Source organism: Diceros bicornis, chromosome 27 (genome assembly GCF_020826845.1).
Source record: "Diceros bicornis minor isolate mBicDic1 chromosome 27, mDicBic1.mat.cur, whole genome shotgun sequence".
NCBI lineage: Eukaryota > Metazoa > Chordata > Mammalia > Perissodactyla > Rhinocerotidae > Diceros > Diceros bicornis.
In genome coordinates, this window is record NC_080766.1 from 35,205,594 (window position 1) to 35,222,336 (window position 16,743).

General features: G+C 46.2%; 1 protein-coding gene across 1 annotated transcript in view; it reads right to left on the reverse strand.

Annotated features, from left to right (window-relative positions):
* Positions 1 to 12,795, reverse strand: part of RUNX1 (RUNX family transcription factor 1) — a 90,960-nt gene extending 78,165 nt beyond the window's left edge. Inside the window, exons 1-2 of the mRNA XM_058523059.1 lie at positions 10,913 to 12,795; positions 4,513 to 4,669 (exon numbers count right to left, since the gene is read on the reverse strand). Coding sequence (XP_058379042.1) covers positions 4,513 to 4,669; positions 10,913 to 11,182 — 427 coding nt within the window. The 5' untranslated portion in view covers positions 11,183 to 12,795. The remainder of the gene's footprint in view (positions 1 to 4,512; positions 4,670 to 10,912) is intronic.
* Positions 12,796 to 16,743: the final 3,948 nt, after the last annotated feature.

The following is a 16,743-nucleotide window of genomic DNA, read 5'->3' on the forward strand; positions in this document are numbered from 1 at the left end:
GTCTGTGATGGACTAGAGAATGACTTGGATCCTATGACAGTATTGTAAGTCATTCAGACCATTTCTCAGTAATAACCACTCCATAAAGACATGTCTCTTTTCATTTAAAATACCAGTACAGTTTATCCTTTTCTAAATGTACCTTCTCTTCATCTCAACCACAGTCTTTCCCTCATCTGAGAGGCTACTTCCTCACACTGTTCCCCAAATAATGTAAAATAACTTAAGAATGAACATGCCTTAAGTAACAAACATTACCCAAATATGCAATAACCTAGATTGTGACCGAGTAAATATTATGTCTGGGAAGGCATCCACAGCAAGAACATAATGAAGGAATTTCATTTTATAAAAGCGTTGGGTAAGGGTACTATTTTGAAAGTGGGCAAGATTAAAGTTGCCAGGGAGGTCAATATAAACTCAAATTCCACCGAGAAATTAAACCCTGTCCCAACAGACCGGAGAACATGTGTCCTCACTGGGCTGGTGGCGGAATGCACATTGCAACTCTGCAGCCAGAGGCCCAGGCAGTGGCTAGAGAAGAGGCTGCCACTTCAATGATAAAATGGGTCCTTCCTCGTTGCAAGGAGCTACGTGCGGGCACACCTGATGGCCTTTCAAAGGTCTGGACCAGCAGTTTCAACGGGATCTACATTCCTAACTAAACAAACCAGGTCCCGGCTATAATAAAAACAGGTGTAACCAAAACAGCACGGGGCCAAGAAGAACATCTACCTCATTTATTCATTTATTTATTCATTTTCCAGTTATCTACAATGCGCAGCACAGTGCTAGGCTGACCCTCCGTGGTCAAGGAAAATTTCAAATACGTAGATTCTTGGCTTGGGGGTCCATGGATCCCCGGAAGGCCCATAAACGCGCTTTAGTAGCCCTGAAAACCGAAATATACATGAAACTGTGTGTGTTAAGTGCACATATGCATTTTTTTCTCTTGGGAGAAGGCTTCCAAAGGATTTTCAAAATTATCTATGATGTTCCCAAAGGATTAAAAATCATATTCTTAGAAAAATTAGAAGGAAATTTGGAGTGGATTCTCTCCCCCCATTTACTATGTGGTTGATGATATGGTCTGGTAGATTTCCTCTTTGGTTCTAAAATGAATTAACTAAAGTCGTATTACCCAATTGATCGATGCCTTTCCAACTGATTAAGTACTCCAACAAGACGGAAGCACTCACAGATTTCACTGCTAAAATTTGTTAAATGTCTCTCAGCTGCAGCCGTGATGCACTTTCTTGTAACTGAAAGTATCAATAGCACCTGCCTGAACTGCAGGTGTAAACTGATGTAAACAGCTACTAACTAACCTCGACAAAGAGAATTCCTTTTGATCCTGAACTTGGATTCTCTGCAGGTAAGCGAGAGTCCCAGAACCAGTGGTTAAGTGTGGATGGTTCTGAACAACAACGTGTGTGCTCAACATAATCTCTCATCTCCAGGGAGCCGCTGTCTCTTCTTCCATTGTAAAGGAACGCCAATTTATATGGAGATACTGAATTAAATTGAGAAAATTCCAAGGATGAGATATACCCTAAGCAAGACTTAAATTGACAGGGAGAGAAAGGAGGGGAAGGAAGAAAAGGAAGAAGGTTCAGACTGCTGAAGCCTTCATGAATATTTTTTAGGGGCCAGTGTTGTCAGCAAGGCCTTAAAAGCTGGACGGGCAGGTTTTCCCAGTTGCAGGCTGAACCCGAGGTTAGGAGCTGTGATCCTGGACGTCTGCCAACGCCCAGACAGATCAGTTTTGTAGAACAGAGAAAAACCCTTCCACGTTCAACCTCTGGCAATTCTACGAGGTTTTACAATCCCCATGGACTGGTGACTGGGAAAAGAAAAAAGATTTTCTTTCTCTACCCTTCATTTGGAACTGAGCACCAGGGCCCTTTGAGAATCCATCAGCCCAGTGCCATTTGACAGAATGTGAAATTGGCATTGAAATGTTGAGATGAGCCAACAGCCGGGACCTTCTCGGCCACTGCGTGGTGTGTGGATGTCAATGACATGTTTTCAGGCACATTTTCAAAAACAGAAAATGAAACAGTAGATATTCTTAAGATCGCTTCATAAAATGTAATGAAACTTTTAAAGGAAAAGATTCAGGGAGGAAGATTAAGACTAATTGTCAAAATTAGTGAGAATCATCTGCTCTCTCTGTAATGGGAAGCAAACTGCAAAAAAAAAAAAAATCTGGCAGGCTTTGATGTTGACACTTACACTTGAAAGAGTAAAATCAAGTTGTATTTTATGAGTCTGGAGAGAAATTATGAGACAGACTCGAAGGGGGCCTTTTCACAGCTTGTAGTACCGACCCCCCCAAAAAAATCACTCAAGACCGACAACATACGTGGTAAGCATAATTGGGTCAAATGTGCAGTTGGGGTTCCTGTATTTTAGATTGCTTTTTATCACTCGTGGGAACAGAGCCCGTTCAAAACAGAGAGTGTCCATTTATGGCGTCTCAATTAATTTTCCTGTTCCAAGTTATCAAAAGACAGCCCAGCCTTGGTTACGGCTATTTTACTATTTGGGGTTTATGCAAACTCAAGGGCATACTGGCACGAATCAGGCAGCCGAATGCAAACAATCCACACCTTGGGGAAACAGTTCACTGCTACCCAAGTAAACACAAGCACCTCTTAGTCACCCACTCAAAACAGAGATGGCCAATGGGGGACGAGAGACCAGCCCTCCACGCCAGAAAAGGAAGCTCGCCACTTTCAAAATCTCATTCTTCATTATCACCGACTTACTGCACATTGCCAGAAAGCCACCACTGAACTTCTTACGGGAAAATGTCCCTGGCATGGGCCATTAAATAGTTTCCAAAACTTTTATAACCAAAACCTGACACGTAGATTGCAAATGATGATATTACTTTCTCTGGAAATGCAACCAAATGACACTCGGCAATCGATTCCTAATAGCAGAAATCCACAAGAATTGAATTAAGATTCTTAGCTAGGCTGGTAGGCATGGACCAGGCGGTGGGGCCTTGGTTTTTTATTGGCTTCTCATCCACTCCGCCAGCTACTCATCCAAAGCCTTCAAGATGTTTTCTAAACACACATCTCTGAATCATAATGTGAATTCCATTTACTGAAAGGCGGGGACTTTTAATATAACAAGTGAACCCATTTAGTGACTTATGCTTTTATACCTTATAGCATCACTCATACTGTCAATAAGTAGATATAATTTTCTTTGTATTACCCTATTATTAACATACTTAGTACTATGAACATATATGTTCAATCACGGTATAAGTTTTTTAAATTTTCTCCACCTATGATTCTATTTTGAAAATGCTCCAGACAGCTAGGATAGTAAAAACAATAGCCAAAAAAATCAACACGCCTTTATCCCCTTCCCCTCCTCAACTAATCAAATTCCCTAAGAACACAGACTGTCATATTTTTGAATGCCTTCACAAAGAGTTATGATTACTCTCATATTTAAATATCCATTGGTTATACTTTTATTTTTTTCAATACAAGAGCCATCTACTGTTATTTAGGTATTTATCGGGTCTTTTTATTATACTCGAAATAACTGTTATTCATAAGCTTATCCAATACTATATTACAAAAATGAGATTTGCAAAACAAGCTATCCTACCTCCTTCAGTTAAATTTCTCGTACTATTGCTATTTATAAAATACAACTTAGGTTCTTAAAATCCAGAGAAAACACAATATTTGAAAATAATTGAAAACCAAAGGAGATTACAACGAGCCAAGATTCCTCTTCCTGCTCTAATACTTTGATAAGGGGCAAAGAAAAACAAAACAACACATAGAACCTCACTGATGGAATAGTTCCTCTGAATAATCCAGTTTTCAATATCATTCATACCTAAAATATTAACGGGGCCCAACCTCTCCCCCAAATAATAACACATCCAAATTATATATAACAGAAAGGTCATATTGCCATCAAATTTACCAAATCAGAATGATACTAACATTATTTCTTCATATTTTACCATAAATACATAAGGTTACTTGAAACCACATTTCAATAATCCTTACACTATAGATCCCTTAAAATTATTAGAAGTGACATTTGAAGCTCTGTCACTTGTCACAGATGACACATGGATCCTAAGTTAAAGGCTTCCATTAAGTAGATTTCTGATAATTACCAAACAGAGAACCCCAATTGTATAATCCTAGTTTCCATGATGGTAAGTTTTATATTTTTACATTTTAGTAAAGATCTGAGGGGTTTTTTTGAAATTCACAATTCAGGTTTTGCAAGTTCCAAATCAGTCTTAAACCAATTCCATAATAGAAGGCAATAATGTAAAGCTAGATTCCATTAAAAAAATTAAATTTTAAATAAATATTTTTTAAAAGCTTGATGTAATAGTAATAACAAGAAGAAAGACCGTTTCAAGGGATCCCATGACAGAAATTTCTAGAAGTTTTGAAATTTGGCTTTGTTGCCATGTAAATACTTTGTGATTCAAGTTCAGTTTTGACAGATACATACCTCTTCCGCTCCGACCGACAAACCTGAGGTCATTGAATCTTGCGACTTGGTTTTTCATGGCCGCGGTAGCATTTCTCAGTTCGGCTGAGTAGTTTTCATCATTGCCCGCCATCACAGTGACCAGAGTACCATCTGGAACGTCCCCCAGTGCCACTACCTAAACACCAGCCAAGGGACAAATGCAGACATCAGGAATGTTATAAACTTTTATGTCATTTGCGTAGTAATTGTTCTAAAATTAAATGTACATTAAGTGATACTTTTTTTTTGGTGAGGAAGATTGGCCCTGAGCTAACGTCTGTTGCTAATCTTCCTGTTTTTGCTCTAGGAAGACTCTTCCTGAGCTAACATCTATGCCAATCCTCCTCCATTTTGTACATGGGATGCCACCACAGCATGGCCTGAGGAGCAGTGTATAGGTCTGTGCCTGGGATCTGAACCCATGAAGCCCGGCCACTGAAGCTGTGTGTGAACTTAAAACCACTATGCCACCAGGCCTGCCCCTTAACTGATACTTTTTAGTTTGCAAAGGATAGCAATCACAAGTTAAGCAAAATGACAGAAAAGCTATTAATGGGAAGATTTACTTTTAATTCCATCATGCATAACTAAATACAAACTTTCAAATCATAAAACATCCACCTAATATAGTCATGTAAGGTCACACGGCACCGTTGGAACAAGACTAACTATAGCAAGGACTTTAAAAGCTATGCCTTCTCATGAATACAATTATCTCTTCTTAATTCTTCATATTTGAGAAACAGAATGTCTGGTTTTGGTAAGTTTATAACCTAACCCATCTTTCACCTGTCCAGATCTCCAATGAAGGCCTAACAGGGCCAACCTTACTTTTAAGTGTTAAAACTTATTTCTGCTAAAAATAAATTCAATCGTTACAACTGAATTGCTGACAATTCTTGAATGACTTAAACTGTCCCTTTGCAGTTGATCTTTGAGACTCCTTGCTTGCTTCTATTATCTTGATTTTCACTAGCAGTGAATTCTGGCATGCAAGGAAAAAATTCAGAAATATCCTCTTTGCTTATTACTAATTACGGAATCAACAGACCTCAGAGAGGGGGGGTGCTCACTCTTACGTGCTTCTCTGAATTCAGGAGTGGAACTGCATCGCATTTTCATACCTATGAGTCCCTGATACATAACTATGTCCTGATAGATGACTGAGGTTTTCTCCAAACCCAGCTCATCTTGAAGAGGAATTCCTTTAATGTAATTGAATAGGAATGGATTTCCTATCAGAGCTATTGAAGAAAACTGGTAGATAAATATTTTTGATACTCAGGTAATAAAAAAGCAATGATTTCAAGGTAAAATGCTCTGAAGAGCATGGCACAACTATGCTTCGTGCAGTAGTATCCATTTCTTGGTCATCATTTGACCCTTCTAGAAACTATTTCTTGGTCTAGACATTTATTGTTAGCTATATTTCCATTGTTTCTATTTTCTAAAAGTGGTCATAGAATTTCAAATGAAAATGCCTCAAGTTGTACTTGTTCCTATCCTTTCTGATACTCTTTATGGTACTTTCTCAGTAAAGAGTGAAATTTGTGTTAATCATTGTAATTATATAATCATTTTTTTCATTTTGTTTTTGAGTTGTGAGAGTAAAGCAATCCACAGTGATTATTTTTTCCCGTTTTGCACCTCCCCATTTTTACCTAGTAATTGCTACATAATTTGGGGAGGTAATGCCTATATTTTCAGTCCTCTGTTTCTGCCTGTAAATAAGGCTGCTGTAGGCTCGCTCGTATGATAGCAAAGCCATGTTTCTCAAATTTCCCATCTTCTTCGTCTGCTTAGTCATTACCCCTTCCCGTGTCATCTAGATGACCGTCTATTGTTTTTATTCCTTACAATGCTTCAGCTCTTGGTTTCTAAGGTGTGTGACAGGGAAAATGAACTAACTTACTATGAGGAGTGGACCTCCTTCACACCTCAAGACCACACCAGGAGAATCAACTCTCCTGGCAATAGGCAGGCATTTTCCCCATCTATTTTATCCAACTTGCACTGTCAAGCGAGGTGTAGGCCTTTTATCTTTCTTTCTAATCCCCTCCATCCAAATGTCAGCCATGTTTTCTATCAAGGAGATTTAAAAACACAGCTATTTATTCCTATATCTAATTAGGTATTTAATTCCCATGTTAAGTATGTTTGTTGCCAATTAATTAAGAGCAGTAATATGACAATTCCCTTTTGTTTCAAGAACATCATTAAAGTAAATCTCCCTGCTCAGTTATTTATTGTTACCATTTTTTTCTATTCCCACAAAATGTGCTTGCTTTATTTTGCTCGTTTCAGTCTCTTAAAAATTTTTCCACTTTTTTCCCCCCTATTTTCACTTCCCTCTGTAAAATTAGCTCACAGTGTTGAAATGCCCTCCTGGAACCCATAATTTTACTTCCTCAACCCCATCTCCCTGTGGTGACCTGGCTTCTCTATTTTAACTCAACATTCAGTAAGTACACAGGGACTGCATCAACGACATGGTTTTCCAACTCAATAACTCATTGTTGGGATAAAATCTGTAAAGAAGTTAAAATAAATAAATCTGGTTTTATAACTACTAAAATGTATTCTAAATCACCTTCCTTCCCCTGGCTCCTCCCAGAGTGCTCCATGCCTGCGCCTCACTCATCTTTCCAAAACTATCCTCATCAGTTACTTGGCAAATCCATGAGGCCTTCACCAAGCAGAAACAAATACAGACTAAAAAGATGATCGTGGCTAAGTAAGAAAAGATTGTTGATGTTGGAATTTGAGATTCAAAAAAATCGGAGTTTAACTCCCACTTCTTCCTTGTTAAAAAAGGCAGCAGAAGTCCAAGATATTTTGGTGCTCAAAGATCATTAACTTGGCCTTTTATTGATCTCGGAGGGATTATTTTGGCCAGGGAAATGGCGAGAATATTAAATCCAGTGAAATTACATTAATAATGCCTATCATCTAATTATTAAAAAGCACACTTAGACTAAAAATTTTTTTAAAAAAATTAAAACTAACATATCAGCTAATTTGATACAGATTTTGTCATTGATAGGCAATATAAAGAGAATTAAAAAAAAAAAACCTAACTTCAAACAGAAAAAAGAAGCATCTGGAATGAAAAGCTATAAACAATAGTTAAAGAAACACAAACATTTACATTTTAACACAGACCAAACAGACAAGAAAAGACTTGCTGGCCAAAGGATATCTCATATTTTGTTTTACTTCTCTGTTTTTACAGTATCAGGAAGTTGGGCAGAATATCAACCCTGCTCTATACTACATGAATCTCTCTCAACTGCTCTGGCTAGCCTGTTCATAGTTCAAACTGGCATTTTAAACCAACTCTAATTAGGCTGAAATTACAGTTACAATTCATTTATTTCAAATCCCTTAATTTTCCAGTGTTTCAAAGAAAGCTGTGGAGTGGAACTTAAGAATTCAGCTGAGATGACATTTAAGGCATAGCTAGGGACCTTGATCTTGACGACAGACACATTACTTATTTCTTTCTCAGGAAAAGAATATAACTGTCAGCATCCAAGGCCCTTGAACTTGCAAAAGGCGTGTTCATGCCTTCTGACTCTGGTGTACGAGGGCCTAAACAAACTGTAATATTACACTATGACAAAATAGATCCTAAGTCATCCAAACAGCTTTTTAGGCTGCTTCTGTAAATAATGGGTAATATGTAGCAAATTTAAGATTTTCTCAGTAGAAAAATATGTATCCGTCTTACGCTAAAAAAATAAAGGTATTCCATGGGAAAAATGGAGAGATGGGTACATTTTGGGGTCCAGGATAAGCCATTAGGATGATTTTAATCTATTTTAAAGAAAATTCATAATTTTAAATCTCCCTTTAGTTTCAAAGAGTAAAGCAGAGGATTTACACGCAGAATTTCAGAAGACTCCTAAAGAATCACTTAAATGCTCTTTTCATCAATGTCATCAGATTTTATCAGTTTCACACTGTCTCCTCCTTATTACAGGGAATACAATAATTCTGTACTGATTAACTTCTTAAAGAGGTTGTCTGAGGCTTATTTAAAATTCAAATTGTAAAGTAATAATTTTTTGTCGAAACTGCTCAGGAGGTGGGTGGGTGGAGAGGGACACACAGTGAATCAGCTGGGCCACGGTCACGTTTTAAGTTTGGTTTGCTTTTATCCAGAACCTTTGCATTTCCCCTCTCACTGAAAATTTTTATCTGCTCCTTCAGTTATGCAGCGAGCAGGGATCCTTCAGAAAAGGCCTTTCTTTACGGGGACAGGAGTGGTGACAGATATTAATCAAGTGGTCTGATTTCTCTGCTGTCCTTTCCCTTCCCCAAATGTTCTCAAGACCTACTTGAACTTTCTCAAGAGATCTATACCTTGACCTTTTAGTAGCCTACAAACTCTCACTCAGTAAAACAAAATAGATTTGTTTTTCAGTGAATTGTCAAAAGCTATTTTTAAAAGGAAACTTCTATCATTAAGATTTCTGCTAAAAGGAATTCCCTGATGGTTCATAAAAGCAATTTATACAATTTTTTTCATTCTTTTAGAAAAAAATAAATACTTTCATGGGGTGGCTTGAGAAACTACATCACTTCAACTCCTGAAGATTCTTTATTAATCACTTAGTTTTCTGAATATATGTGGGCGTGGGTTCCCTGGCAGAGGAGGGGAGATCCAGAAGAGAGTCTGATTTACCCCAAAGGAAGCCACAGATCCCTTAGAAGCCACTCCCTTGGTGTGTCAGGGGCACCCCGGTTTAAATGACCCTTTGATTGATTATCAGCCTGTCTTCCCTGTGTTCTTATCTGAAAGTGATCCCAGGGCCCAACCTTGTCAGGTCCCCCTTCACAGAGAGAGAGCTTTGGGGATCCGCTGGCTGAGTCTGTTTATGTAAAGGGATTAGAATAACAAAATTGAAATGGGCTCCCAACCCAAATCTACATACATGGAGGAAGAGAAAGGAAAGAGTCCAGGGGCTGGTCCACCCTGTCCTCATTTCCATCCCCCTCAAAAACTCTTGCTTTCAGAAAACTGAGAGGAAAAGGAGGCAATTCCAAAGACATAGCCAACTGCACATTTTGTTTGTGTTGTTTTAGAAATCATAATCTAAGTTTGGAAGGCTTTGTATAACGCTTTAAAAATAAAGAACTCTGACAGCACTTCTTAAAAAAGTGAACATTATTCATTGTTAACTAGATCAAGATTCGGTCGAGGCCTGGAACCATAAAAAGCTTATATTAAATTTATCTCCCCTTAAAGGGAACAATATTTAACCAGATTAAAAATAGAGAGGGTAGCTGATCTTTACAGCTTTTTTTTCATCTGCCTGCCTTCGCCCTTTAAATGAACAGCAATAAATGCACTGATTGTACTAAAAAGCTGCCCCATCTTAATCCCACCCAAGACCCAAGAACCGAGTCCCCATCGCCGAAATTAAATTTCTGCTGTTTGCGGCCAGGGTGGTGGGATGGTTGTTTAAAAACGCCCGGGGTTGTTTATATATCCCCGTTGAAGGCCAAGGTTTTTAAAGGCAGCTGAAAGCTAGGGCAAGATCAGGGGTGAAAAGGGAACGGATCCCTCTGGAGCTGCTCCGCCGAGGCCGCCTGGTCCACGCCGCCCCCTCCTCAAACAGAAATGCGGGCGATTAGACTCCAGGCTCGCGCAAGACAGCTTTGTCACCTTTCGCTGCCCCGGGCTTAATCTAGGTGAGCCAGTGATAACGTTCAGGAGGGTTCCAGGCAAAGAAACAGGACTCGCTACTTGCGGCTTCTGGCAGGAGCGGGCTGGAATCTCGCAAAAACTCTTCAGAAAACTTGCAAACTTAACTACGCCCGCTGTGGACTTTGAACATGCTAATTCGTATCGGGCTGTTAAGAGGGGGTGGCGGTGGGAAGCCCTGACAATTTTCCTTATCAGTTTATTTGCACTGACCCGAAGGTATAAAAGTATGTCCATTTTATTTCCTGATGCCTCCATCTGAGGGAGTCAGGATGGTTTGGAAGTCAAGCCGGAGGTGGGGGAGAAGCACGGGAGCAGACAGGCTAGTCCTTGCTGGGGTTATAACTTTTCCTACTTTGTATCAAAGCTAAGGACCCCTGCCAGGGAGGTCCCCACCGGCCCACTGTGGACGTCTTCGGGGGCATCCTGATTTCTTCAGCCCTCCGGGAGTCAGCCTTGGCGGGCTGAGGCGGGTCCCCGGGAGGGTCGCCACGGCAACGCAGCATCCCCCGTCTCCCGAGCGCAGGGGGATGGACCAGGGGCCGCCGAGGGCAGCGCCGGCCCCTTCCTAGAAGCCGGCCCCGCCCGCCAGGCCGCTGCCCTCCCGGATCGCCCCCGGCCTCGGCCGGCCTCCGCCCGTCCTCCCGCCACCCGCTCCGGGCCGAGTACCTTGAAAGCGATGGGCAGGGTCTTGTTGCAGCGCCAGTGCGTGGGCAGCACGGAGCAGAGAAAGTTGGGGCTGTCGGTGCGCACCAGCTCGCCCGGGTGGTCGGCCAGCACCTCCACCATGGTGCGGTCGCCGCTCCTCAGCTTGCCGGCCAGGGCGGCGCTGGCGTCCGGGGCGCCCAGCGGCAGCGCCTCGCTCATCTTGCCCGGGCTCAGCGCGGTGGAAGGCGGCGTGAAGCGGCGGCTCGTGCTGGCATCTACGGGGATACGCATCACAACAAGCCGATTGAGTTAGGACCCTGCAAACAGCTCCTACCAGACGGCGACAGGGGCGCGGATCTTCAGCAAGCAGCTCCCGGGAGACCAACATACAAGTTCGGGGCCTTTATTGCTGCGGGGGGGTTGGGGGAGGGGAAAGACTAAGTTTACTAACAGTCCAGGAGGGGGCAAGTTCTAGTTATGCCGATGAGCCTCAGACTCGGTCAGGGCTCCTAGCAACCGACCGCTTAGTGCCTTAAAAAGTAGGCGACCAGAATCCCAAGTCAAATGCCAAGGGAGACTATCTTCTTCTGAGTCTTGCTTTGAGAGTTTAAGTTCAGCTTTAGCTGTTACAAAAGTTCCCGGAGGCAAAATTCCCATACACTTCCTAAAATATTTATGCGGAGAGCAGAAGGACCAGCAAATACATTGTTTGGAAGCTCCAGTAGTTAATCGCCTGTCAGTTTTTTCCCAGGTGAGTTTTGTCTAAAGTCCCAACACAACACCAAATACACGAGTGTCTTCCATATTCAGAGCCACTTTTATCATGCAAAACAGGCTTCGGTCCTCAAAAGCAAGAGCTGAGACTTCCAAAATGTGCTACTAATGTATGTGCACATATATATATATATAAATATATACATATGCTCTACTTCATAAAATATTTACAATACAATCTGTAGAGAATTTAAACACAACAGAAATCCATTAATGTTCGCTGCAGATTTTTTTTAAGTAGCCTTGAAAAACAGCTTCAGTAGTTGGAGAAGGGCTGGGCTAGAAGTACTTGTCATGTTCTCTCCAATTCTGGCAAAATTCTCAGTTCAGAAAATTCAGCTTTTCAAAGAAAAGCTAATCTTAAAAAATAAAATAAGGTCCAAGTCGATGACACTCAGGGTACAGCTCTCCACATCTGAGAACTCGGGTTTGGGGATGTTGGTTAAGTTTGTGGCTGATCCTGTGGTTTGGTGGGAGTTGAGCAGCAGCCGAGTCACACGCACGCAGACACGCACTCTTCAGAAGCCAGCCACTGTCTACGCTGACTCCCTGAGTCAGCCCCGACTCAGGCGGTACGAGATCAGATCTTCCTCCAACGTCGCCCCAGAGCCGGCCGGTTAACTACGCGGACACGCCAATACCCACGATCACCGCGTAACCGCAGCAGGTGGAGCGGGCCTTGCAGGAGGCTCTGCAGCGCAGATCGAAACAGACAGAGCGGCTCGAGTTACACACGCAGGCACACACTCCCACGCACACTGCCACGCACACGCAACTTCACGGCTCGCCTCGCAGCACAGCGTACTTTCTCTTGCAGTTGTCAAAGGAAACAACCGGAGAAAAGTTCACAGCCAGGAAAGAAGTTAAACCATCCAGCCAAGAAACCAGTTCATTCAAAAGTAAGAAAGAAAGAAAAAAACAAATCGAAACTCCAACGCAGGTCAAGGAGAAGCAGCAAAGGTTGACTTTCTTCTGGTGTCCCCAGGGGCCCCAGGAAGAGATGCCTGCCGGCGCAGGGCCGGGCAGCGTGGTACCCTTGCTGGGTCCGGCCGCGGGGCGCCCGTCCCGCCTGCGCCCGCTGGCTCTATGAATGAGAGTGCCTGGAAATGAACGTGCTTTTACTGTAAGCCCGGCCCGAGGAATTCCATTCCCTCAGCTCGTTTGCATAGGGGCGGCCGCCGGCCAATCACAGGCCTTTCCGGTATCAGCCAGGGCGCGGCTCGCGGCCGCGGGCTCCTGGAATTGGCCCGCGCGCCCCCGCCGCCGCCGCGCGCTACTGTATGCAGCCCGGATGGAGAGTCCGCGGCCGCCGCGGTCACCCCGCGCTCCTCGCGCGCCCTCATCCACGCACACACACTCACGCGCTCCCACGCTCGCCCGAGGCCCCGCCCCGGTGCAGACCGCGGCCCTGCGGCTTTGCAGACGCGCGCGGTTGCGCGGCTGGCGGCCGCGGGGCTGCAGTGCGCAGGGGCGCCACGGGCGGCCGCGGTCCGGAGACCGAGGAGGTGGAAAGAGGAGGCCGGCCGGCTTGGGGAGGACTCGGGCTACGCGCAGCGCCCGGAGCGGCCGGGGCCTGTAGACCAGGCGGAGGGAGGCGCCCCGCGCGTCCTGGAGATGCAGTGGCCCCCACGGGGCTCCCGGGCCCGGGGCGGGAGTCCCCGAGCGGCTCCAGGCCCTGCGCGGCCGCCCACGGCCGAGCCTCTGCTTCCCCGGCGTGGGTGGGATTCGGCCGCGAGGGAGCCGGAGGGCCGAGGGCCCGGCCGGAGAGCGGCTCTGCGCGGCCCCACGGCCCGGTTGGCAGCTGCAGCGAAGTGGCGCTGATTCATTTAATGAGGCCAGACGGCTCTCACAACATGGTTTTGTGTTTTTAGTTTTCTCTCTCGGTTTGTTTTCTTTAATTGGTGTTTTTCGCCGCGTCTGGGCTGCGGCTTAATTACGCAGCGCGCCTCACTCAGGCTGTGTGCGCCGAGCGGCGAGCACAGGAGTTTCCTAATCAGACAAGGCCCCCAAGAACGTGCGGCTGGAAGGAAAGTTGAAAGCATCCGCCGGGCTCGCTCCCCGTCCTCGGAGCGTCGGCTCCTCCGCAGGCGGCGAGGAAGCCCGCCGCCGGGCCCGGGTCGCTCGAGCCCCGCACCCACCCCCGGCTCCCCGGAAACGGCCCCGGCTCCTCTCCCTGTCCCCGTGCCCGCGAGCGGCCCGGGGCGCTGAACCCACCCCGGCACTGCGCGCGGGCGGGAACTTCTCCCGGGGCCCGTCCCCGCGGCGCCGCGGGCATTTTCGCGGAGCTTAACGGGGCCCCGCCCCCGTCCCGGCGCGCAGGGCCCGTTCCCCCCCGCCGCGGGGCTCCCTCTCTGCCCACGGAGCCCAGCCTGGCCGTCCCCCGCGGGGCTCCGCATCCCCTGGGGAGGGCGCTCACCCACTCCCCCCTCGCAGGAGCCCCTCCCCACCTTCCTCAAGGAGCCCTCAATTTCACCCCCAGCGGGGGTCCCTCACTCGGTCCCCGCGGGGGCCCTCCCTCCCGCCGCCTCCTGCCCCTCTGCGGACACGCGGCTGGGGTCCTGGGGGGCTGCCGCGCCAGACTTTCTGCGGGCTCCGCCGCTGGGGCCTGACGGAAGCCAGGGCCGTGCGGTCGGCCGCAGAGGCCTTCCCGGGCGCCCAGGCCGCTTCCCTTGCCCCAGGCCCCGAGCGGCCGGGCGGGCTGCGGCGAGCTGCCGGGAGGCGGACACTGGCCGCGGGGGAGGCGCTTCGGGCCGCGGGCTCAGGGCGGACGCCAGGGGGCAGCAGCAGCCCTCGCTCGCCTCCCCGGGCGCCCGGCGGCCGCGCTGTGCGCCCGGGAACGCCCCCGACGGCGCGGGGCTCCGCCGGCCCTCCGCGCGGCCTTCGCATCGCTCTTGTAAGAACTTCAGTTTGGGGAGAAACGACAGGAAACGGCCGCTGGAGCCAGCCTTGGGCGGCCGCGTCCCGCCCCCGCTACCCCCGCGGCGGAGCTGGTGGCGCGGGAATCTCAGGCAGGGTGTTGGCTCTCCCGACCGGCCCGCGTTGGGGGTCTCTTCCCGAAACCCCTTTGCGCGGACCCCGAAGTCGGCCGCCCCAGGCCGTCCGTGCTGCAGGCACCCCGGGCGCCCTCGCCGGGCCCTCGGCGCAGGCTGCGTCCTGCCTTCCGCGCTTCTCCCCAGGTGGGCCTGTCCTTGACACTCCCGGGAACCCCCCAGCATCCAGCTGCACTTTGTTCTATTAGGTCTAGCAGATAGAAAACTCCTTTGTGTGTTTTTTTTTAAATGATTTTGAAGAAACCTCATTTAAGGTGTAAAGACCCCCCAAACGGCCGCTCTCCGCCTTGGCCGAGCAATTCCAAATATTGTGCAGTCACCAAACCTCCCCGTCTGCTGCCCCCTGCCCAGGATCAACGCTGCTCGCTTTAGAGGCGTGTTCCAAGTGCAACCCTTTGCTTCGGCTCAAATGCATTCCCTTAAGAGCCAACCAAGCGCTCCTGGGAGCCGCCTCCAAGCGCATCCCCAGGGACCCCCGGGGACGCGGGGTGGGGCTCCGGAGTGCAGCGAAGGCAAGAATGGGCTCTGACTCGGGGATATAGCGGACTGGGGCGATCTGCCGCTCAGAAAGGTCAGAGAAGGCTCCTCTGGGGCTCGAGCGGTATGAAACCCTAAACCCTGCGAGGGGCTGCGGGTCGGATTGTCCTCGGCAGTCTCTCGGGCCAGGGTCAAGTTCCCTTCCTTGGTAAGAAAAGAGTTGCAATTATAGATGCACTAAGTTTCGCCTTTCAAGAGCGGCACGGTGGGCGCTACTCAGCTAAGAGATTCAACCAATAAATCCCAAGTTCGAACGCCGGCAAGGACGATAATAGCAAAGAAAGCTACTGCTGATTTATTCTAAATCGGGCCGCCGGGCATTTGGGGTTCCCGGGATCTGCGCGAGCTGTAACCGCCCTGCTCGGTGCACACTTTAAAACCAGAAACAAAAAACACTGCGCCTTCCTTAGTGAGGAACTAAAATGAATGGAAAGCAGGCAGCATGTGGCTCAGCTAAGAGGTGCCGGGAACCCCTCAGTCTGAACGGCTTTTAACAGAGCTTATAAAGTTCAGTAACATCGTGTAGGAAATGAAGAATTCCTTTCCACCGAGAGCGCTCGTTTTAGCGGCAATGTAGAATTTCCCTTCCTCTGCCTCTCGAAGAGAGGAAGGAAAGGAAACATTGCCACATTCACTCCTGGTGTTCCCCTGGAATAATACTAAAATGTACTTTTGTTATAATACAAAATAAAAAATACAACGAAGCGGTATGTTGGGCGAATGCTATGTGACAGATTCTTCCAAATCTGCTGCACGGGGGACATTTCAAAAAGGCTCAGAATAGGAATGAAATGTAAGTTTTCACAGTGAATTTTTAAAGTAGTATTTGGTTAGTTGGAAGAAAAATAACAATTGCACTGGAAAACAATAACAGCTCATTGACGTTTTTCTTCTGCAACTTTAGGTAAATATATAATTGTAGGTGGTCTCAGAAAATATCTAAATATTTTACAGTTTTGCTGTTTTAAAATGCTCTCAAAAATAAAACATACATAAAGGTAGGATTTGAATCTCAACCATTCTCTTAAATCAGAATTTCCCTCTGTGAGTAATATATTTTAAAAATTACATTTCTAAGAACATAATGTTTCTAAAAGAATTATTTCTATTTTCAGTGACCGTTTCAATGAAAATAAAAATCAGAGGATGTATTTTGCTAGTGGTTCTGGACCAAATTGCTGCCTTTGGTACTAATGTCACAGGGGAGGAGAATGTTTCGATGAAAAGTAACAAGTTAATGTATGTACAAATAACCTGCCGGATACCACATCCAGTTTTCAACACTGGAATTTAATTAAACCTTTTTTTCCCTCTTGAGTGGCTTTGAGATTATTTCCCTGTTGAAATCTAATTACTTTGGGGTTGAGATTCTTTAGTTCTTCTGCTACACACTTCTTCCATATGAATATTTCCATGGGATGCTGTGGTTGATGTGTGACTATTTCACTCTGACTTCGTAAGTCAATTGTGCAGCTCACAAGAGCAAACTGA